General features: G+C 33.2%; 1 protein-coding gene across 1 annotated transcript; it reads left to right on the forward strand.

Annotated features, from left to right (window-relative positions):
- Positions 1 to 4488: 4488 nt before the first annotated feature.
- LOC117330189 (sodium/glucose cotransporter 4-like) lies at positions 4489 to 13059 on the forward strand (the record flags this gene model as incomplete). The annotated part of the gene is made up of 13 exons (XM_033888412.1): positions 4489 to 4554; positions 5029 to 5133; positions 5697 to 5756; positions 6375 to 6479; positions 6922 to 7027; positions 7342 to 7422; positions 7970 to 8214; positions 9055 to 9190; positions 9698 to 9805; positions 10250 to 10400; positions 10685 to 10853; positions 11751 to 11966; positions 12349 to 13059. Coding segments are annotated over 13 exons (1692 nt in total), but the record flags the coding sequence as incomplete, so codon positions are not given.
- Between the last annotated feature and the right edge of the window lie 5900 nt (positions 13060 to 18959).

An 18959-nucleotide genomic window follows, 5' to 3' on the forward strand; every position in this document is an offset into this window, starting at 1 on the left:
TCAAATTGCCATATAATATCTTCATTTATATATTATTGTCGTACTATCGTCCTAGTATCCAAGCTTATTGTAGTCATTCTGTATCTACTTACTGTTAAGGCGTGACATACGTATTCAGTCCTTTAAAATCTGCATTAGTCAAAAACCTTCTCAATGCTACTTTGACACATTTGATATTCTTTCATACAGAAAACATACAACACCATGGACGAATTTCATTGATACGTAGTATAAGATATATTACAAACATAAATGAAAGGATTATTAAAATACACACTAATCAATTACACATCTAAATTCTATGATAGTAATACGTACACGCTGTATGCAAAATAAGAAATAAATCTACATCGTAGCATTGTTTTAGAGTCTTTTTCCGTGACACTAGAAACCAAGGAAATGTGTGAACCTGAAGGATTTTGTATACATTCTTTTTTTCTTAATATAGAAAGGACACAACGCCGATAATTAAACAGTAAAATGTATTAGTTATATTCGATGAATATATAAGCCTTAACAAGAAGCAAATACTGTTCACTTTAGTAAAATCTACATAATCAGTTTAATTTGAAATATTAGTTACATGTAATAATGTGCAGGAGAGAGCGAACATTCAGGATTATCTCATGCACTTTGTAGCTTTGTTCAGACTTATCGTGTGTACTCAGGCGTATACGCCTCACTCAAGAATGTCCTGTTCACTCAGGCGTTGAAGCCTCACTCGGGAATGTCCTGTTTACTATGGCGTATTGGCCTTTTTCTGCTCACTGAGGCCTGTTTTGCTGATACCTCAGACCGTAATAATGGACTTAGAACCTATTAAATAAGTCAAACGGTTTGCCTTTCAGTTTTCCTGGTACTCTACATTGTTACCTCATGAGGACTTGTGTAAGGCTATATATTATATGAAAATATTAACATTTGTCTGGCATTGTCACTATATAGTCTGTTTGAGAGCTCTGGCATTGATGTACGTTTAAATGTCATCCATCACGCGCTACACTTATCAGCGTATTAATACAACACAAACCGGAACTACAATATCCAGGATAATTAAGTTAACGACTAATTAGTTTGTCTGCATTATTTGTTATAAAAAATATGCCATTTTCGCATTACGTTGATAATAAAATGATCATCAAAATGAGATTTTTTAAAAATTTCCATGTACTATTTTGTTTGCCAAAAAAACACGCGACCATGTTCCGGCTGTTCCAACGACTGACAAAAAATCTGCTGACTGTCGGTAAGGTGGGAATTATGAATCTTAAAAGTAAAAGGAATGTGTGCTTTTTATCACGACGCGAATTCGAATCCTACGAAGGCCGCTTTTTTTTTTTTTTTTTTTTCATCCCTTTTTTTAAATTTTCAAAATCAAACCATATGATAGATGTTCTTGATTGTAGTACTGTAGTGCCTGTAAAGAAATGTATATTTTATCAACAAAATAATGCAATACTCAAGAAATAAATTACAAGGTTTTCCCGGGGTTTCTTTGCCGTTTTTCTATTAGAAAGAGGTAGATATCAGAACTAAACAGTACATGGTAGAATAGAAATAATCAACTTTGACTCGTGTATTGTTGAAGGATATACAACTCGGACTCGGATATTTTGCAATTTGAATTAATAGCTCAGGCCTGCGGCCTTCGTTATTAATTTAATTGCAAAATATTCTCGTCCTCGTATATCCTGCAACAATACACGATTCATCGTTAATTATTTCTTAAATAAGTAATATTGAGGCATTTTCTCAGGAAAAACATATTGTGTTGATCTTAATTTCTTTTCGGATAAACAGTTCATCAACAGACAGGTTAATAAAAAAAAAGCGCTTAAAATTAGCAACGTCCATCCTTCTTTATTTTGGGAAAAGGTGACGAATCCAATTCAGATTTCTTAATATGTGGTTTTTTGTGGTAAAAAGGCTGCAAGTCGTTGTCTGAATGGCACATGCAGACTCATTACTTCTTTTTGTGTATGATATCAAACGCGAAATAATAACAATGGAAAGCTATCTGTCACTCTAAGATTTAATTTGCTTTGAAGTATAATCTGTGATATTATTGTTTGTTAATCATTAATGTCCATGAGCTTTGTGGATCATATCTTCTTAGGCCTTGTGAACCATACCTCCCTAGACCTTGTTAACAATATATCCTTAGGCCTCGTGGACCATACCCCCAAAGGCCGTGTGGATCAAACCTCTCTTCACCTTGTGAACCATACCTCCCAACAACTTGTGGACCCCACCTCCCAGGGCATTGTGGACCATACCTCCCCGGGCCTTTTGGACCACACCTCCCATGGTATTGTTGAACATAACTCCCTAGGCCTTGTGGGCCATACCTTCAGAGGCCTTGTATACCATACCTCCCTATACCTTGTGGACCATACCTCCCTACACCTCTATAACTCTAACGATTAATACAATTCGTGCGTTGCTTTGTCAGGTCTGTATACAACCAATGGGGAAGGTGTATGCTTGTCATGTAAAGTATTCATAGACAGGTTATCATGTATAACACTTGAAGGTCAAGGGAAAAGCACTACACAGCTCACACTAACAAAACACTATCTTGAAAGTATAGCAGTAGGAAAGCGGTTGAATTAACGTCTAGAAGACATGACTGGACTTACAAATACTGTGGATATTGTTACTTTAGTGGTTTACTTTGTTCTACTAACTATCGTAATGATATGGGTAAGTATGTCAGTAGATTTCTTTGCATCTTTTCTTTTTGGAAGAAGACTAATATAGGCTTAGCCTGTTGTCTGATTCTTTTAACAATGCTGTATTTGCATGCATAAATATTTGTATGTATTTTATATGTATTGTTAATAAAATATTTTGAAAAAAAAAATAAAAAAATCTTTGTATCAGAAAAGTAACATTCTGCGGGCTCTGTTGTTACAAATTTTGTGGCCTTTGTTGTAAAATAGTTTGCAGAGTTTGTTGCAACATATTCTATATTATTTATCATTACAATCACTGGGGTCTTTGTTACTTTGTAACATATTTGCTTTTTTTTTCTTTTTTTTTTTGTAAAATATTATGCGTTGTTGTTGTTGTAATATATTCAAGTAAAGGAAACGTTATTATAGGGCAAAACTTGTAAATGATGAATAGCCAATCAGAAACCGCTATTTTAGATTGTGCATTGAATGCTACATACACACGTCTATTTTTTTTCTTATTATGACATATTATGTATAGTTCCTGGCACCATGCCTGTTTTCGAAGACATTTCATTACATATTAAAAGTAGTGAAATTATACAGCACATTATAACTCCACGTACATGTATAAGGACCTGATTCACTTGTTAAAGTACAAAATAAATGTATGTTAAAGTGCAATAATATATATAAGTCTACATTTTACAATTAGCATGAAACTCGATTACATTCATATGTATGAAGTATATATAGTTTGAAAGAGTACAAACGATGGAAAAATATTTCAAAATAAGTTTGATCACCTTTCCTTAATTTCGCATTTTTGACTTCCTGATAGAAGAAGGATAACTTACTGTACACAGCTGTTGCTTCAAAATATGTATTAAGCATGGTGAGTCAATCTTGAATTCATTCCAAACAATAAATCCTAAACAGTTAATGACAACACAAATTTGTATTGACAAAATGAATCGGCAGTCGTGTGTTTTTTTGTTTTGGGTGTTTTTTTTTTCAGTGTTTCAATTAAAATATTTCATGTCGACAGTTATTACATCAGTGTATCCTGTGATCCTGTCTCAGATTCCATGAAATATATGCTGACAGCTGTTTCTACCTTTGTTAAAGGACAATCTTATAATCTATGCATCCCCTTTAACATCAGATTAACGACTGATCGTCATGTAAAAACCATTAAATGTAACTTGAATGGTCGTTTAGATAAACATTTGATAGATTTATAAGCACGCATTAGTCCAAATTAAGTAAACATTAAACAAAGTGAATTTAGACAAAAATAGATTTTAAAAAAGATATTTTGTCGACATGCTTAGCTATATAATTGTACGTGCCAGGGTTTCAGCTTCAAAAGACGATGCAATGATTATTCTAAGTAATATCAAATGTTTTGTAGCAAACTTTAAAAAAATAAATTCTGAGTATGGATCTGAAGTAAGCTGTATTAAAAGGAATAGATTGAATCTGCGATCTTTTCATAGATTGTGAAAACGACTAAACTAAAATAATCTCACTAAATGATGCGGGTTATTTTGTCAACCAATCCGGAACGAACTAGGGTATTCAAGAGTGTCTCTCAAGCTCCGTCACGGGCTACCTTTCCGCTGATATAAAAGGCTGAATGTTCCTTGCAGATTTGTTTTAATTAAGACGTGTACATCCTTGTACACTGTCGAAAAAATTATGATTATAAAGTGTACACTATCTACCAAATCGATGAAGGAAAAATGCAATACAAATGTTTAAACCGCAATATAAACTGCAGAATTATTTTCCTTTTTTTTTCTAGTCAACATATAAAAAAGAAAGAAACACAATTAAAGGCTATTTCTTGGCTGGGACATCGATGACATGGTTGCCGGTAAGATATATACAATTGTGATAAGTGATAATACCAACAATACTTGTCATGGACAATAAAAATGTGTACACACGTTGGTCTGAAGATGTGTCCAGAGACTTTAAAATATATATTTGATAGATATGGCAATGATAAATCATGTGATTAATAACAACATTCAGAATTATAATTGATAGAATGAACTATGAATTATTTTTGATACTTTAAGCAATGTACTGAGGATATAGATCTGACGTTTTTTGTTGACAATTATCTGTGTATAAGTTCAAGGACGTGACATGGGGAAGCTGTTTTGTCACTACCTCGACTCTTATTTTGAGAACGTGGAATAAACTCTATCAAAATCAAATTTAGTTTTTTTAACCTTGCACTTTTATTTTTTTTTTTTTTTTTTTTTTCATAAATATATATTTGCTTACACATCCTTCTCATTTCATTGGTTCTTAGAGCTACAGCTTTATTTTTGATATCTAGATCGGGGCGTCATTGTTTTCAAGTAACATAGGGAGCGAGCATTTCATTGGTCTAGCAGGTAGCGGTGCGGCATCAGGCATTGGTGTTGTAGCGTTCGAATGGGGAGTAAGTCTATTTTATTACTATCAATGCACAATACATAAGTATTAGTTTAAGTGTAATGTGATAATATAGGTTTGTAGATTACTATTATACTAATCATATTGTTATTTTTATTTCTCCAATCGTGTTCTTTATTTACTGTTTTTTTTGTGATTGTTATCTAATAATAATTTCAAAAACATATACTGTGAACATATCATCAATAAAAACATTTTTGGTTTGTAAAACATCCTTTATGCTGTAAACTTTAGATCATGAAAATTATATATTCCGTTTTAAAATACTCACAATTTTTTTTTATATATACTGTAAATATCAGGTAAATCAAGCAAAAATGTATATTCCGTTTAAAAAAAAAAAAAACACAAAAATGATTTATTTGCTTAAAACCTTTAGGAAATCCACACAAAAATTGATAAATTGATTAACATTATTAAGCTGAAAACAAGCAGCTCTAGTGCAAGTATTGAAAACAGTCGTATCTGCTCTACCTTAGAAATGGATTACCAATAAAACAATTCCCGTTAAATCGTATAATTATTTTCCTCTCGTATTTTCTTTCATAGGCTGCTATCTGTTTGATTTTGCTTGGCTGGGTGTTCCTTCCGGTGTACCTAAGTTCCGGGGTATGTGTGATGCTACTTCTACTTCTACACAAAACTGATAAGTTTTCTCTGATGAGAGAAATAATTCATCGAGGCCTAAATCTTCCATGCACTTTCCATGTTATTTAAGATTCTATGACTTCGGTGCAAGATTGAAAGTTATGTTTTGTAAGATAATTCAGTGGCATTCCTAAAGTGTAGTTGAAACGAAAGCCTAGACAAGACTAACGCAGTACTTCCACTTTGAAATATGGAATCCTACCTGCTAAGGATATAGCTCTTTATTTATTATAAGCTTACGTAATTTTATTAGTGATAGAAAAATAAATAATTATTAATACATTTTGAAACTAAATACATTATTCAAAATAGCATGTGACTTTAACAATAGTTTTAAATCTGCAATTTGTTTATTTTTCACCTGATCTATACCACAGGTATTTTTGGTGTAGGATAATACCTATTGTAGCTAAATATCATTTGTCAATTGCTGTTTTGTTGTTTTAGATTAAAGGAAAAACTGTCTTTATTTCAATAATGTCATCTACATATATATTACATAATTCTTTTTTGTATACACGAGGTCAAAATATAGGTCATTTGTTGTTATTTCATATTAATACGCCGGTATATATTCAGCTTTACACAGTTCCGGAGTATCTCTACAAACGCTTTGGAGGAAGTCGACTACGGCTGTACATGAGCTGTTTGGCTACGATCCTGAATATAGTCTCGAAAATTTCAGTAAGGTCAACATTTTTTAGGATAGTATTAGTGTTATGATAAACATACTCTAACATGAAGTTCAATGATATGCACTTTTGTTTTGTGGATCGTTTAAATTGCAATAATTTGTAACTTTAAGGATTCGTTCCATTGCAATACTTCCAAATTGTACAGTTTACCAAGGCTTTAGTTTGCAAAAGGTTGCGCAAAAGGCACACATGATATTAATTCCTTTTAATCGAAATTGACAGCAATATACATTTGAATCAATATTTTGTGCATTAAAAGTGACGCCTTTATTTTCAACATGTATAAGTAATCACTGAGCAGGTAACAAAATGACACCGTTTAAACAATGCAATCGTAGTTAATACCCAGACAGAATCATTTATATTTTCCAGCTATACAGTTGATCGACAGAAATACATTTCAAGCTAAGCATATGATTATATCTGTGTAGGTAGACATCTACGCAGGTGCTCTGTTTGTAAAACTGGCATTGGGATGGAATACCTACCTGTCTATAATATTCCTTCTTGGAATAACAGCAGTGTTTACCATAGTAGGTAAGTACTTAAAAGTGGAAATAATGAAAATAAGAACCATCTTTATATCAAATATATTCAAACATTTGATACATCCAAAAAGAATTACAAGTGAAGAAAAAATCTTTTTCTTATAACATAATTTTTTTTTAATAATAAAAATGATGAATATCTTATGTTATTTACTTCTTAATGTTCAAGAACAAAAATAAATGTATACGAATTCCTGCGGTATAGAGTCACAATTTCAAAGTGAACTGAATAAAAGGATAAGTTATCAAATGTTCTTAAATGTTAAGTCTATCATGTTACCGTTTGGACATTTCCGAGAACAGGTGGATTGGCAGCAGTCATCTTTACTGATACCCTTCAAACATTCATAATGCTGACAGGATCTCTAGCATTATCCATCATAGGTAAGCATAAGGAAAATAATTAAAACAAAAAGTATATAATTATTATATATTACAGTTGCATAACCCCAATATAGAGTTCCAAACATATTACATACGATAAATTATCATTTATCTATAAATGAAAGGCCGTTGTATTTTTCATGAACACTATATTTTACTTTAAATGAAAAATGAGAAAATTATTTAGTATATATGTAATTAATATTGATTTTTCAGTCAGAAGCTTGCTTATAAGGTTGGTTTGTCACTAATTGGTAATGTTTGTTAAATTGACTGAGAAATATAAGACATTCATCTAATTGTTGCTAATGTTCGAATACTGACGTAACGACATACCCACGAACAACAAAACGCAACACCCCTATAAGCTACATCTCAATAGGGAATACAATACGCTAACAAGCTTTTTACACGAGCACGATGCAATCACGGGACTGTCGGCACGGCTTGACGGAAAGACTTAAAAACTACAAATTTCATCTCAGCTACAGATATAAGCTTAATATTGTTAAGATCAATACAAAAACAACGAATGTCCATTTTGCAGCTTTTGTGAAAGTTGGTGGTCTCGGTGGATTAATGTACAAGTACTTCGAAGCAATTCCGGACAGCTACAGATTACTTAATGGAAGCAGTGACCTAGTATTTGGTAACAGCTCTTACGCTCGTTGCGGACTTCCACGTGCTGATGCATTTCACTTAATCCGTGACCCCGTGAACTCTGACCTACCCTGGCCAGGAGTCCTGTTAAGATCGACGTTGGTGTCAGTTCTTTACTGGTGCGGGGACCAGGTATGGTTATATAGGGTGTCGGTACCGAATTCGTGCGTGGATCAGGTGTGACTAGATATCTTATAAACCGTATAAACGTAAACGTAAACAGCTTTTATTAAGTTGGATGATTTGCATATAAACTGCACTAGCATATCGCAAATTACGAATTAAACTGGGGTTGTTGTTGTTGGTTTTTTTCGTTTTTCTTTTTTTTTTATAATGTTGAGGGCACATTATCAGCATTGTCATCAAAAATTAACACCAGCAACCAGACACAGATATAAAACATATTAATATTTCCATATCTAACATTTTTCAGAAGTCATCTTGACGTCGTTTCGAAAGCTTGACGATTTGTGTCTGCTTGCTCTAACTTTATCTATCTTACACCTCTGACCTTTTGAATTTGGGCAAATCCGAAGGAATTGTATACATATCCTGGTAGTGGAATCATTTGATAGCATATGCATGTCACAAACATGTGGTAAATTCTTAACACATAGTATCCCCGATATATTTCCTCAAAACAACTTCGTCGGTTTTAATTTATATGACTTTATGATGTATAAACTAAAGCAATGCCCTGAATATATAAACGCTTCGAGGAATGCAATTTTTGTATGTTGAAATTCGGTAGGTAGTTTTTATCGTAATAATGATTTGGCGGACAACAACCGTTAATATCTCCTTGATCATGATTCTGACTTCTGACTTCTGACAGTACAAACAAAATAATGTAGGATATCTATTAAACTCATTTATTCACCTTGATAATCATTTCGCTAAAAACTGGACATATGTTTTCTTGTGAACATCGTAGATCATATAATTTGTATAGTGATGTCGTCTTCCTTTCAGATAATCGTACAGCGAGTGCTTGCTGCCAAAAATATTTCTCACGCTAGAGGCGGCACTGTCCTCGCTGGGTTCCTGAAGTTTTTACCATTGTTCTTGATTATCTTCCCAGGGATGATAAGCAGAGTTCTATATCCGGGTGTGTGTTACAATAATATATATATATTTATCATCTCTTAAGACAGCGATTTTATCAATTTGTGTATGTTAAAGTATGGTACCCGATCCGTCAATCAAGGAATATTGGGTTTTTTTTTATACCAAAACATGTTACATAATATTGATGGTGACCTATCTTTGCTAGTTTTTTTCTGATAATAGCGTTAAAGCAAACAATGTATGCTTACTCCTGTCAGTAGATATTCAAATACACAAGGCTACATTGTAGGCGTTGTACCATGAGTGTGAAATCGATCAGGGCAAAAATGCAAGATAAAGCGGTTTCTTGTTTCGGCTTTTTCGGATGATATTTGAAAATCAGAAAGAACACACAAAAAAACAACACTAAAACACACTGAAAAACTATGACAGATTCATTACAGTAGCTAGTACAAAAGATAAATCCCTATGCCGTGAAAACACAACCAGTTTATATGTTGTCTATAATGAATAAGGCAACATATTGTTGATGTTTTTACATTAATAGAATCATTAGTCTGTCAGAACGCAGAGATGTGTGTGAAGGTCTGCAACAACCCTGCTGGATGTTCAAATTTAGCCTACCCGCTATTGATTCTTAATCTGGCTCCTACTGGTAGGTTTTGTTGTTTCTGCCATTTTCTATAAAACTATTACTAGTATTTATTTATATTTGTACTTTTAGAAAGTGTAGAACTTGATGCCTTGACTTTCTGTTACAAAGTACCTATGATCATGCTGATAAAATTTCTCAAGATAAACCGGTCGTAGCGCAATGATAAATAAGACGTCCTTTTGTATAACATGATTTCTTGTCTTTCTGATTTCTTATGTTGCTGAATTTAACACATATTATCTCCCTCAATTTCAAGACTTATCCTAGAGACCAAATGTATACACCTAAATTTTGTCAATGAATTTAATATGCTAGGGTTAGTCGAAAGAAAGGGGATTTAAAAAAAAAACGCTTACCCTTTTCGAACGCTTGTCATCAAAGTATCCACATGTAACTTGGTATTCAGTTTACAGAATCAATCACAAGTGCTATTCGATTTTGTAGGCATGCGTGGCGTGATGATGTCGGTGATGATTTCTGCTCTCATGAGTTCCTTGACTTCAGTTTTTAACAGTTCAGCAGTAATTTTTACGTTAGACATATGGAAGAAAATCAGACCAAAAGCTACTGAAAGAGAACTACTAATCACAGGAAAGTGAGAATTTACTTTTATAGATAACGCAGCATTATCACAAAAATATCATAGTCCATGCTTTACGGTTAAAGGGACATGTATCATGTGTTAAAATGTCACAATTTGAAGACGATGTTACATGAAGACGTAATATATATTGAAGAAAATATTTATTGAAAAAAATAAAAGCAATAAAATAATTGATTTAAAAAAATCAACATCGAACTTTTTTTTCAATTTCTTATATATTTTCATTCATTTGTCTTATTTCGCTTGATTATATATTTCACTTTTTGGTATTTCAGAATATTCGTTGTCATATTAGTTGCTATAAGTATTGCTTGGATACCGGTGATGGAGACGGCCCAACAAGGACAGTTATTTATGTACATACAGGCTATAAACGGATACCTTGTGCCACCGTTTTGTGCCGTATTTCTACTGGCTGTATTTGTACCTAGAATTAATGAACAGGTAAGACAAACTTATAACATTATGTTTACGTTCTGTGTGCTGTGTAACGTACTCTGGTAATTTCTGAAAGATACAAAATGTGATGATAAAGAAACGTGAAACGAAACTTGATACTGAATTGATACATATTACCGAGACAATCTCGCTGTCATTTTATTCCGCATCAACAAAGACAGAGAAATCTGTTTTTTATTTAAATTACATGTATCTTAACAATTGCTCTATATAGATGATAACTCCATACACCGACAAGGGGAATCCCGCCGGCGATATGAGTGTATGGTTAGTAAGTCTATACCCCGACTAAACTGTGGTTAATTTCTACATCCAGGTGTAAAATATTTTCATATACCTGAAATATCAATATGATTAATTATATTATGAATCTTAACTAAGGCACCGTTCTCTAGACAGGCGATATCGTACCAGAATGACTAAATGGACATCTATATATCAATACTAATAGCGAGAAAACGTATAACTCTAGGTTGCGCCAAATATACGCGTTACTCGACTAAGACATGTAGGTACACAACCTTGTCAAAAAAACACAACAAAGCGGAACAACTCCTTCAAATAATAAATCTAACAAGTAAAAATCAACAACGATACCAAATTTATCAACAACATTTCGAAATATGTACTCTTCCCAACCAAGTAGACCATGTACATGGTGAAGATTGAACTTTTTTAATATTATCTTCTCACATTTTTTAAGCAAATGGGCTACATTTTCATCTCCCATATTTTCTCTTTTTCGCGACTAAATTTTTTAAAAACAATTAACAGTTTATACCTGTTAACTCTTTGGGTAAATTCCATTATTTTGACTTCAATTGTATTGTTTTTATCAATAGAAAAATTACGCATTTCTTCTTATTCTCTGTTCACCCACAGGGCGCGTTTTGGGGATTAATGCTTGGCCTTGTTATCGGTGCAGTAAAGATAATCCTTGATTGTGTGTATACGTCACCAAGATGTGGAGAGGTCGACACCAGACCAAGTATCATCGCTAACGTTCACCACACATATTTTGCGGCTTTGTTGTTGTTTGAAACAGCAATAGTTACGACAATCATCAGTTTGTGCACGGAACGGCCCCGAAAAGAACAGGTAAATTAGTTTGTTTTCTTCTGACGTTCTCTTTGTGCATTTTTTTATTTAATTTTTTAAAAAAAAAAAAACATTTTTAGTTTGACATTTTAGATTTTGACATTTCTATTCGCCTAAGTTTTGCTTCACCCTATATGATCATTTCTTGCCCTTGGTATCACTGACACATCCTAGGATGATGACACACACAGCCTATGATGAAATTAAATTCAGTTCGGCTCTACTGAACCGAACTTACAGTTTGTTTCAAAAGGTGCCAATATATTGTATGTGTGTATGTGTTTCAATTCGTTGATGAACAGAGGCATAAGTAACTTATATTTCAAGATAATAATTGAAAACACTCCATAGAGACTAATGCCTCGTTTCTGCCAATTTTCAGATTAAAGGATTAACCATTTGGACAGCCAAATTACTTCATTTGAAAAAAGAAACGACACAATCATCACACGATATGGTTTTCATTACTAATGAGTTACCACAAGGCAAGTCAATATATCATTCATTATTAGTCATTTTACTTTGAATGTATTTCACATTTATTTGATGTAAAATATTTTAAGTGCGAATCGTGAGCGATATAGCACTATTTTGCAATTATTCTAAATACACCATATGCATCTGTTAAACCTTTTAATTTTCCATTTAGTGCATTCCAAAGGTCTTTGTACCATGACGAAAATGTTTCCGCGACGTTTAACGTTATTTCTAATGTCGTCACGCTTGAATAATAATTATGGTGTAATATCAACTTTAAGACTATATCGTCCTTATAACTGCCACAGCGTGAAAGAAAATGCCACCACATTAATAGAAAAAACAATCAATACCAATAATCAATTCAAATACAAAGAAACATGTCGTATGAGTAAGATATTCGAGATAGGTAAGCATATAACGATATAGTCTGAACATGAACTGTTGACAATCTAAAGTATGAAAGTTGTACCAATACATTCATTCTATTGCAGATCCTCCATTGATGGTTTGTACAGAATGCAATATATAATATATTATCTTTGTTTCTTACTTTGATGGGGGCCGCGGTGGCCGAGTGGTTAAGGTGTCCCGACACTTTAACGCTAGCCTTCCACCGAGTTCGAAACCTACGTGGGGCAGTTGCCAGGTACTGACCGTAGGCCGGTGGTTTTTCTCCGGGTACTCCGGCTTTCCTCCACCTCCAAACCTGACACGTCCTTAAATGACCCTGGTTGTTAATAGGACGTTAAACAAAAACAAACCAAAACAAACCAAATCTTACTTTGATATTACCAATCTAATTTAAAACATATCCGCATCATAAAGAGATAGCATAGCCCACAAATTCAAGCATCTGAATTAGGTGGTGGTGGTTGTCGTCGTCGTATGGTATGCAATAGTAATATATTCTTTAAAAAAAAGGCAAATCTAAATAGTCTGGAAACAATTCTAAATGTTTATGTGTTAATTTACAGCTTTACCAGAAACAGAGTGTTCTTCGAAATTATGTGATGTGGAGAACATGGATATCTCGGAGACTAATGATGTTACGGTTAACATCTGTCAGTGAGGACATCAGTCAGTTAACAAGACAAACACTGCACATCAACAGAAGAACCAACCTGTTCTTAAATATCTGTGCAGTTATACTTCTATTGACATATGCTGTTCTGTTGATCATCTTCAAGTGACAGTTTATATCATTACTACTCTTCAATACATTTTGTAACAAACCTCCTCTTTATGATTTGTTTAATATGCGTGCGTGGTTTAGTTGTCGATTTCCGTGTTATTGCTGTATTTTAATATATTAATTTTAATAGATTAATATATAAATTCAGTTATACGTAAATTTGACCTGTCATGACGCCGCATTTAGCGATAATAAAAATCACGTCACGCACTTTCATATTTTCGCTAAACACAACCAATTAGTAAATATCATTCAAAAATGGATTCTCGTGAAAATTAATATTTGTCCACGTACCTTATGTACTGCATTTAAATATTGTATTATCATTATTATTGTACTATTAGAAAACTAAATGTTTACACCTGCGTTGTAACTAAACCCAGTGTATGTAATTATCGTTGTTTACACGTGGTGATAAGGCTTGCGCAAAAAAAACATAATAGACAAACGTGAATAAAACTAAAAATCACCAGCGCATGGGAAATGAATTAAAAGATTCGTCATTAAAAAACGGAATGGAGCGAGAAAAATAAAGATTAGACTTAAAAGTCGTCTGCACCCCGGGCCTATATTGATATCATGAATTTAATTGTGGCCGATTTCTTCGAAATTTTCTACGTCAGCTGGGGTGATTCGGAACATAATACTGAAAATATCGAGGTTTTCACTGAAATGAGTTCGGCAGAGTGAAATATTGAAATGGCACTATTAGAACGTGATGATCAGTACATACGACATCCGAAACACCAACGTCCAGTCTTGTCAGTACTCCTTAAATATTACTACAAACAAGGGGTCAACTGACCAATGATCAGGGTCATGGTATCTGGATAGAAACATCCACGGATCGTACATTCATTTATATCTGGATAGAAAACATCCACGGGTCGTACAATTATTGATATCTGAATATAAATACCCATGGGTCGTACATCGGTTGATATCTGAATAGAAACATGCACGGGTCGTAATTAATTGATATCTGAATAGAAACATCCACGGGTCGAAATTAATTGATATTTGGATAGAAACGTCCACGGGTCGTACATCAACTGCATGATATCTGAATAGAAACATTCACGGATCGTACATTCATGGATATCTGGATAGAAACGCCCACGGGTCGTAAGTAATTGATATTTGGATAGAAACATATATTGGTCTAAATTCATTGATATATGGATAAAAATATTCACGTGTCTTACAGTAATTGATATCTGGGTATAAACAGCCACGCGTCATACATTCATTAACTGATATCTGAATCGAAACAAACACGGGTCGTACATTAATTGATATTTAGATAGAATCTACACTGCATTTTGACGTAGTAAAAGGACGAAATTGTTCGATATCCAAAGCCATACAATCACAAGCTGGCATAGGAAGAGAGATATAAGTATATTTTATCAAGTTTTCTTTGTAAATTATAAATAACGAAATAAGTCTATGACCAATTTGTTTATCACAAGCACTAAGCAGGTGGTGTGTGTCGTTAAGTGTTCCAAGATAATGGTCTCTCAGAAAAAAATATGATTGCTGTCACGTAAGTAAATATAGAGACTTTACAAATGTATTGTTAACTTTTTAGAGAACACTTATGTTAGTAACTACAGACAAATATCACTATGTCAAAAAGTTGTCCAAAGGATAAGAGAGAAATACTTTATTGCGCATGTCGTCTAAACATTTAGAGACAAACTTCAGGTTATGTATGTTGCCAAACGTTTAGACAAACTTCATGTTATGTATGTTGTCAAACGTTTAGACAAACTTCATGTTATGTATGTTGTCCAAACGTTTAGAGACAAACTTCAGGTTATGTATGTTGTCAAACGTTTAGAAAAACTTCATGTTATGTATGTTGTCAAACGTTTAGACAAACTTCATGTTATATATGTTGTCAAACGTTTAGAGACAAACTTCATGTTATGTATGTTGTCAAACGTTTAGAAAAAACTTCATGTTATGTATGTTGTCAAACGTTTAGACAAACTTCATGTTATATATGTTGTCAAACGTTTAGAGACAAACTTCATGTTATGTATGTTGTCAAACGTTTAGAGACAAACGTCATGTTATGTATGTTGTCCTAATGTTTAGAGACAAACGTCATGTTATGTATGTTGTCCAAACGTTTAGACAAACTTCATGTTATATATGTTGTCAACCGTTTAGACAAACTTCATGTTATGTATGTTGTCAAACGTTTAGACAAACTTCATGTTATGTATGTTGTCAAACGTTTAGAGACAAACGTCATGTTACGTATGTTGTCCAAACGTTTAGAGACAAACTTAATGTTATGTATGTTGTCCAAACGTTTAGAGACAAACTTCATGTTATGTATGTTGTCCAAACGTTTAGAGACAAACGTCATGCTATGTATGTTGTCAAACGTTTAGACAAACTTCATGTTATGTATGTTGTCCAAACGTTTAGAGACAAACTTCGTGTTATGTATGTTGTCCAAACGTTTAGAGACAAACGTCATGTTATATATGTTGTCAAACGTTTAGACAAACGTCATGTTATATATGTTGTCAAACGTTTAGAAACAAACGTCATGTTATGTATGTTGACCAAACGTTTAGAGACAAACTTCATGTTATATATGTTGTCAAACGTTTAGAAACAAACGTCATGTTATGTATGTTGTCAAACGTTTAGACAAACTTCATGTTATATATGTTGTCAAACGTTTAGAGACAAACTTCATGTTATGTATGTTGTCCAAACGTTTAGACAAACTTCATGTTATGTATGTTGTCCAAACGTTTAGAGACAAACGTCATGTTATGTATGTTGTCCAAACGTTTAGACAAACTTCATGTTATATATGTTGTCAAACGTTTAGAGACAAACGTCATGTTGTGTATGTTGTCAAACGTTTACACAAACTTCATGTTATATATGTTGTCAACCTTTTAGACAAACGTCATGTTATGTATGTTGTCAAACGTTTAGAGACAAACGTCATGTTATGTATGTTGTCCAAACGTTTAGAGACAAACGTCATGTTATGTATGTTGTCCAAACGTTTAGACAAACTTCATGTTATATATGTTGTCAAACGTTTAGAGACAAACGTCATGTTGTGTATGTTGTCAAACGTTTACACAAACTTCATGTTATATATGTTGTCAAACGTTTAGACAAACTTCATGTTATGTATGTTGTCAAACGTTTAGAGACAAACGTCATGTTATGTATGTTGTCAAACGTTTAGACAAACTTCATAATATATATGTTGTCAAACATTTAGAGAAAAACTTCATGTTATGTATGTTGTCAAACGTTTAAACAAACTTCATGTTATGTATGTTGTCAAACGTTTAGACAAACTTCATGTTATGTATGTTGTCCTAATGTTTAGACAAACGTCATGTTATGTATGTTGTCCAAACGTTTAGAGACAAACGTCATGTTATGTATGTTGTCCAAACGTTTAGAGACAAACGTCATGTTATGTATGTTGTCAAACGTTTAGAGACAAACGTCATGTTATGTATGTTGTCCAAACGTTTAGAGACAAACTTCATGTTATGTATGTTGTCCAAACGTTTAGAGACAAACGTCATGTTATGTATGTTGTCCAAACGTTTAGACAAACTTCATGTTATATATGTTGTCAACCTTTTAGACAAACGTCATGTTGTGTATGTTGTCAAACGTTTACACAAACTTCATGTTATATATGTTGTCAACCTTTTAGACAAACGTCATGTTATGTATGTTGTCTAAACGTTTAGACAAACTTAATGTTATGTATGTTGTCCAAACGTTTAGACAAACGTCATGTTATGTATGTTGTCCAAACGTTTAGAGACAAACGTCATGTTATGTATGTTGTCCAAACGTTTAGACAAACTTAATGTTATGTATGTTGTCAAACGTTTAGACAAACTTAATGTTATGTATGTTGTCCAAACGTTTAGACAAACTTCATGTTATGTATGTTGTCAAACGTTTAGAGACAAACGTCATGTTATGTATGTTGTCAAACGTTTAGACAAACTTCAGGTTATGTATGTTGTCCTAATGTTTAGACAAACTTCATGTTATGTATGTTGTCAAACGTTTAGAGACAAACGTCATGTTATGTATGTTGTCCAAACGTTTAGACAAACTTCATGTTATGTATGTTGTCAAACGTTTAGAGACAAACGTCATGTTATGTATGTTGTCAAACGTTTAGACAAACTTCAGGTTATGTATGTTGTCAAACGTTTAGAGACAAACGTCATGTTATGTATGTTGTCAGACGTTTAGAGACAAACGTCATGTTATGAATATTGTCCAAACGTTTAGAGACAAACTTCATATTACGTACGTTGTCCAAACGTTTAGAAACAAACGTCATGTTATGTATGTTGTCCAAACGTTTAGACAAACTTCATGTTATATATGTTGTCAAACGTTTAGAAACAAACGTCATGTTATGTATGTTGTCAACCGTTTAGACAAACTTCATGTTATGTATGTTGTCAAACGTTTAGACAAACTTCATGTTATGTATGTTGTCCAAACGTTCAGAGACAAACGTCATGTTATGTATGTTGGCCAAACGTTTAGAGACAAACGTCATGTTACGTATGTTGTCCAAACGTTTAGAGACAAACTTTATGATGTGTTTTCAAATCGGTTAGAGACAAAAGTCATTTTATGTATGGTGATGGTGTCCAAACGTTACGAGACAAACGTCATGTTATGTATGTTGTCCAAACGTTTAGAGACAAATTTCGTGTCGTGTATGTTGTCCAAACGTTTAGATACAAACGCAATGTTATGTTTGTTGTCCAAACGTTTAGAAACAAACGTCATGTTTTGTATGTTGTCCAAACGTTTAGAGACAAACGCCATGTTGTGTATGTTGTCAAACGTTTAGAGACAAACGTCATACTATGTATGTTGTCAAAACGTTTAGAGACATTAGCAATGCTGCAATCAGCGGTGTACAGCTCGCCTGCATAAGGGCCAGGTAAGTAAGTGTAAAGAACATCTCATAAACTTGGTGGTCAGATAATTTGTTCATTGAAAATGGGCATTGTTGAACTTGTGGATAAAATAAAAAGGTGGCCAGTACCTTACTCATTTGGATGAATTGAAAAAGGATAAGGCCGATTTCTTCTCGAAAGAAATTCCAAGACCTTTTCAATTCTGTGAATCAAAATTTTTTAATTGTCGATGTTATACCAGCTGACAATATAATAATAGGAATACCAATGTAAATAGCATGTACAATTTATCATTTTATCAATTATATGCGATTCCAATGTGTGTGTGTATACATGATTACATATATAACACAACTATTATAA

This window comes from Pecten maximus, chromosome 6 (assembly GCF_902652985.1).
Source record: "Pecten maximus chromosome 6, xPecMax1.1, whole genome shotgun sequence".
Lineage (NCBI taxonomy): Eukaryota > Metazoa > Mollusca > Bivalvia > Pectinida > Pectinidae > Pecten > Pecten maximus.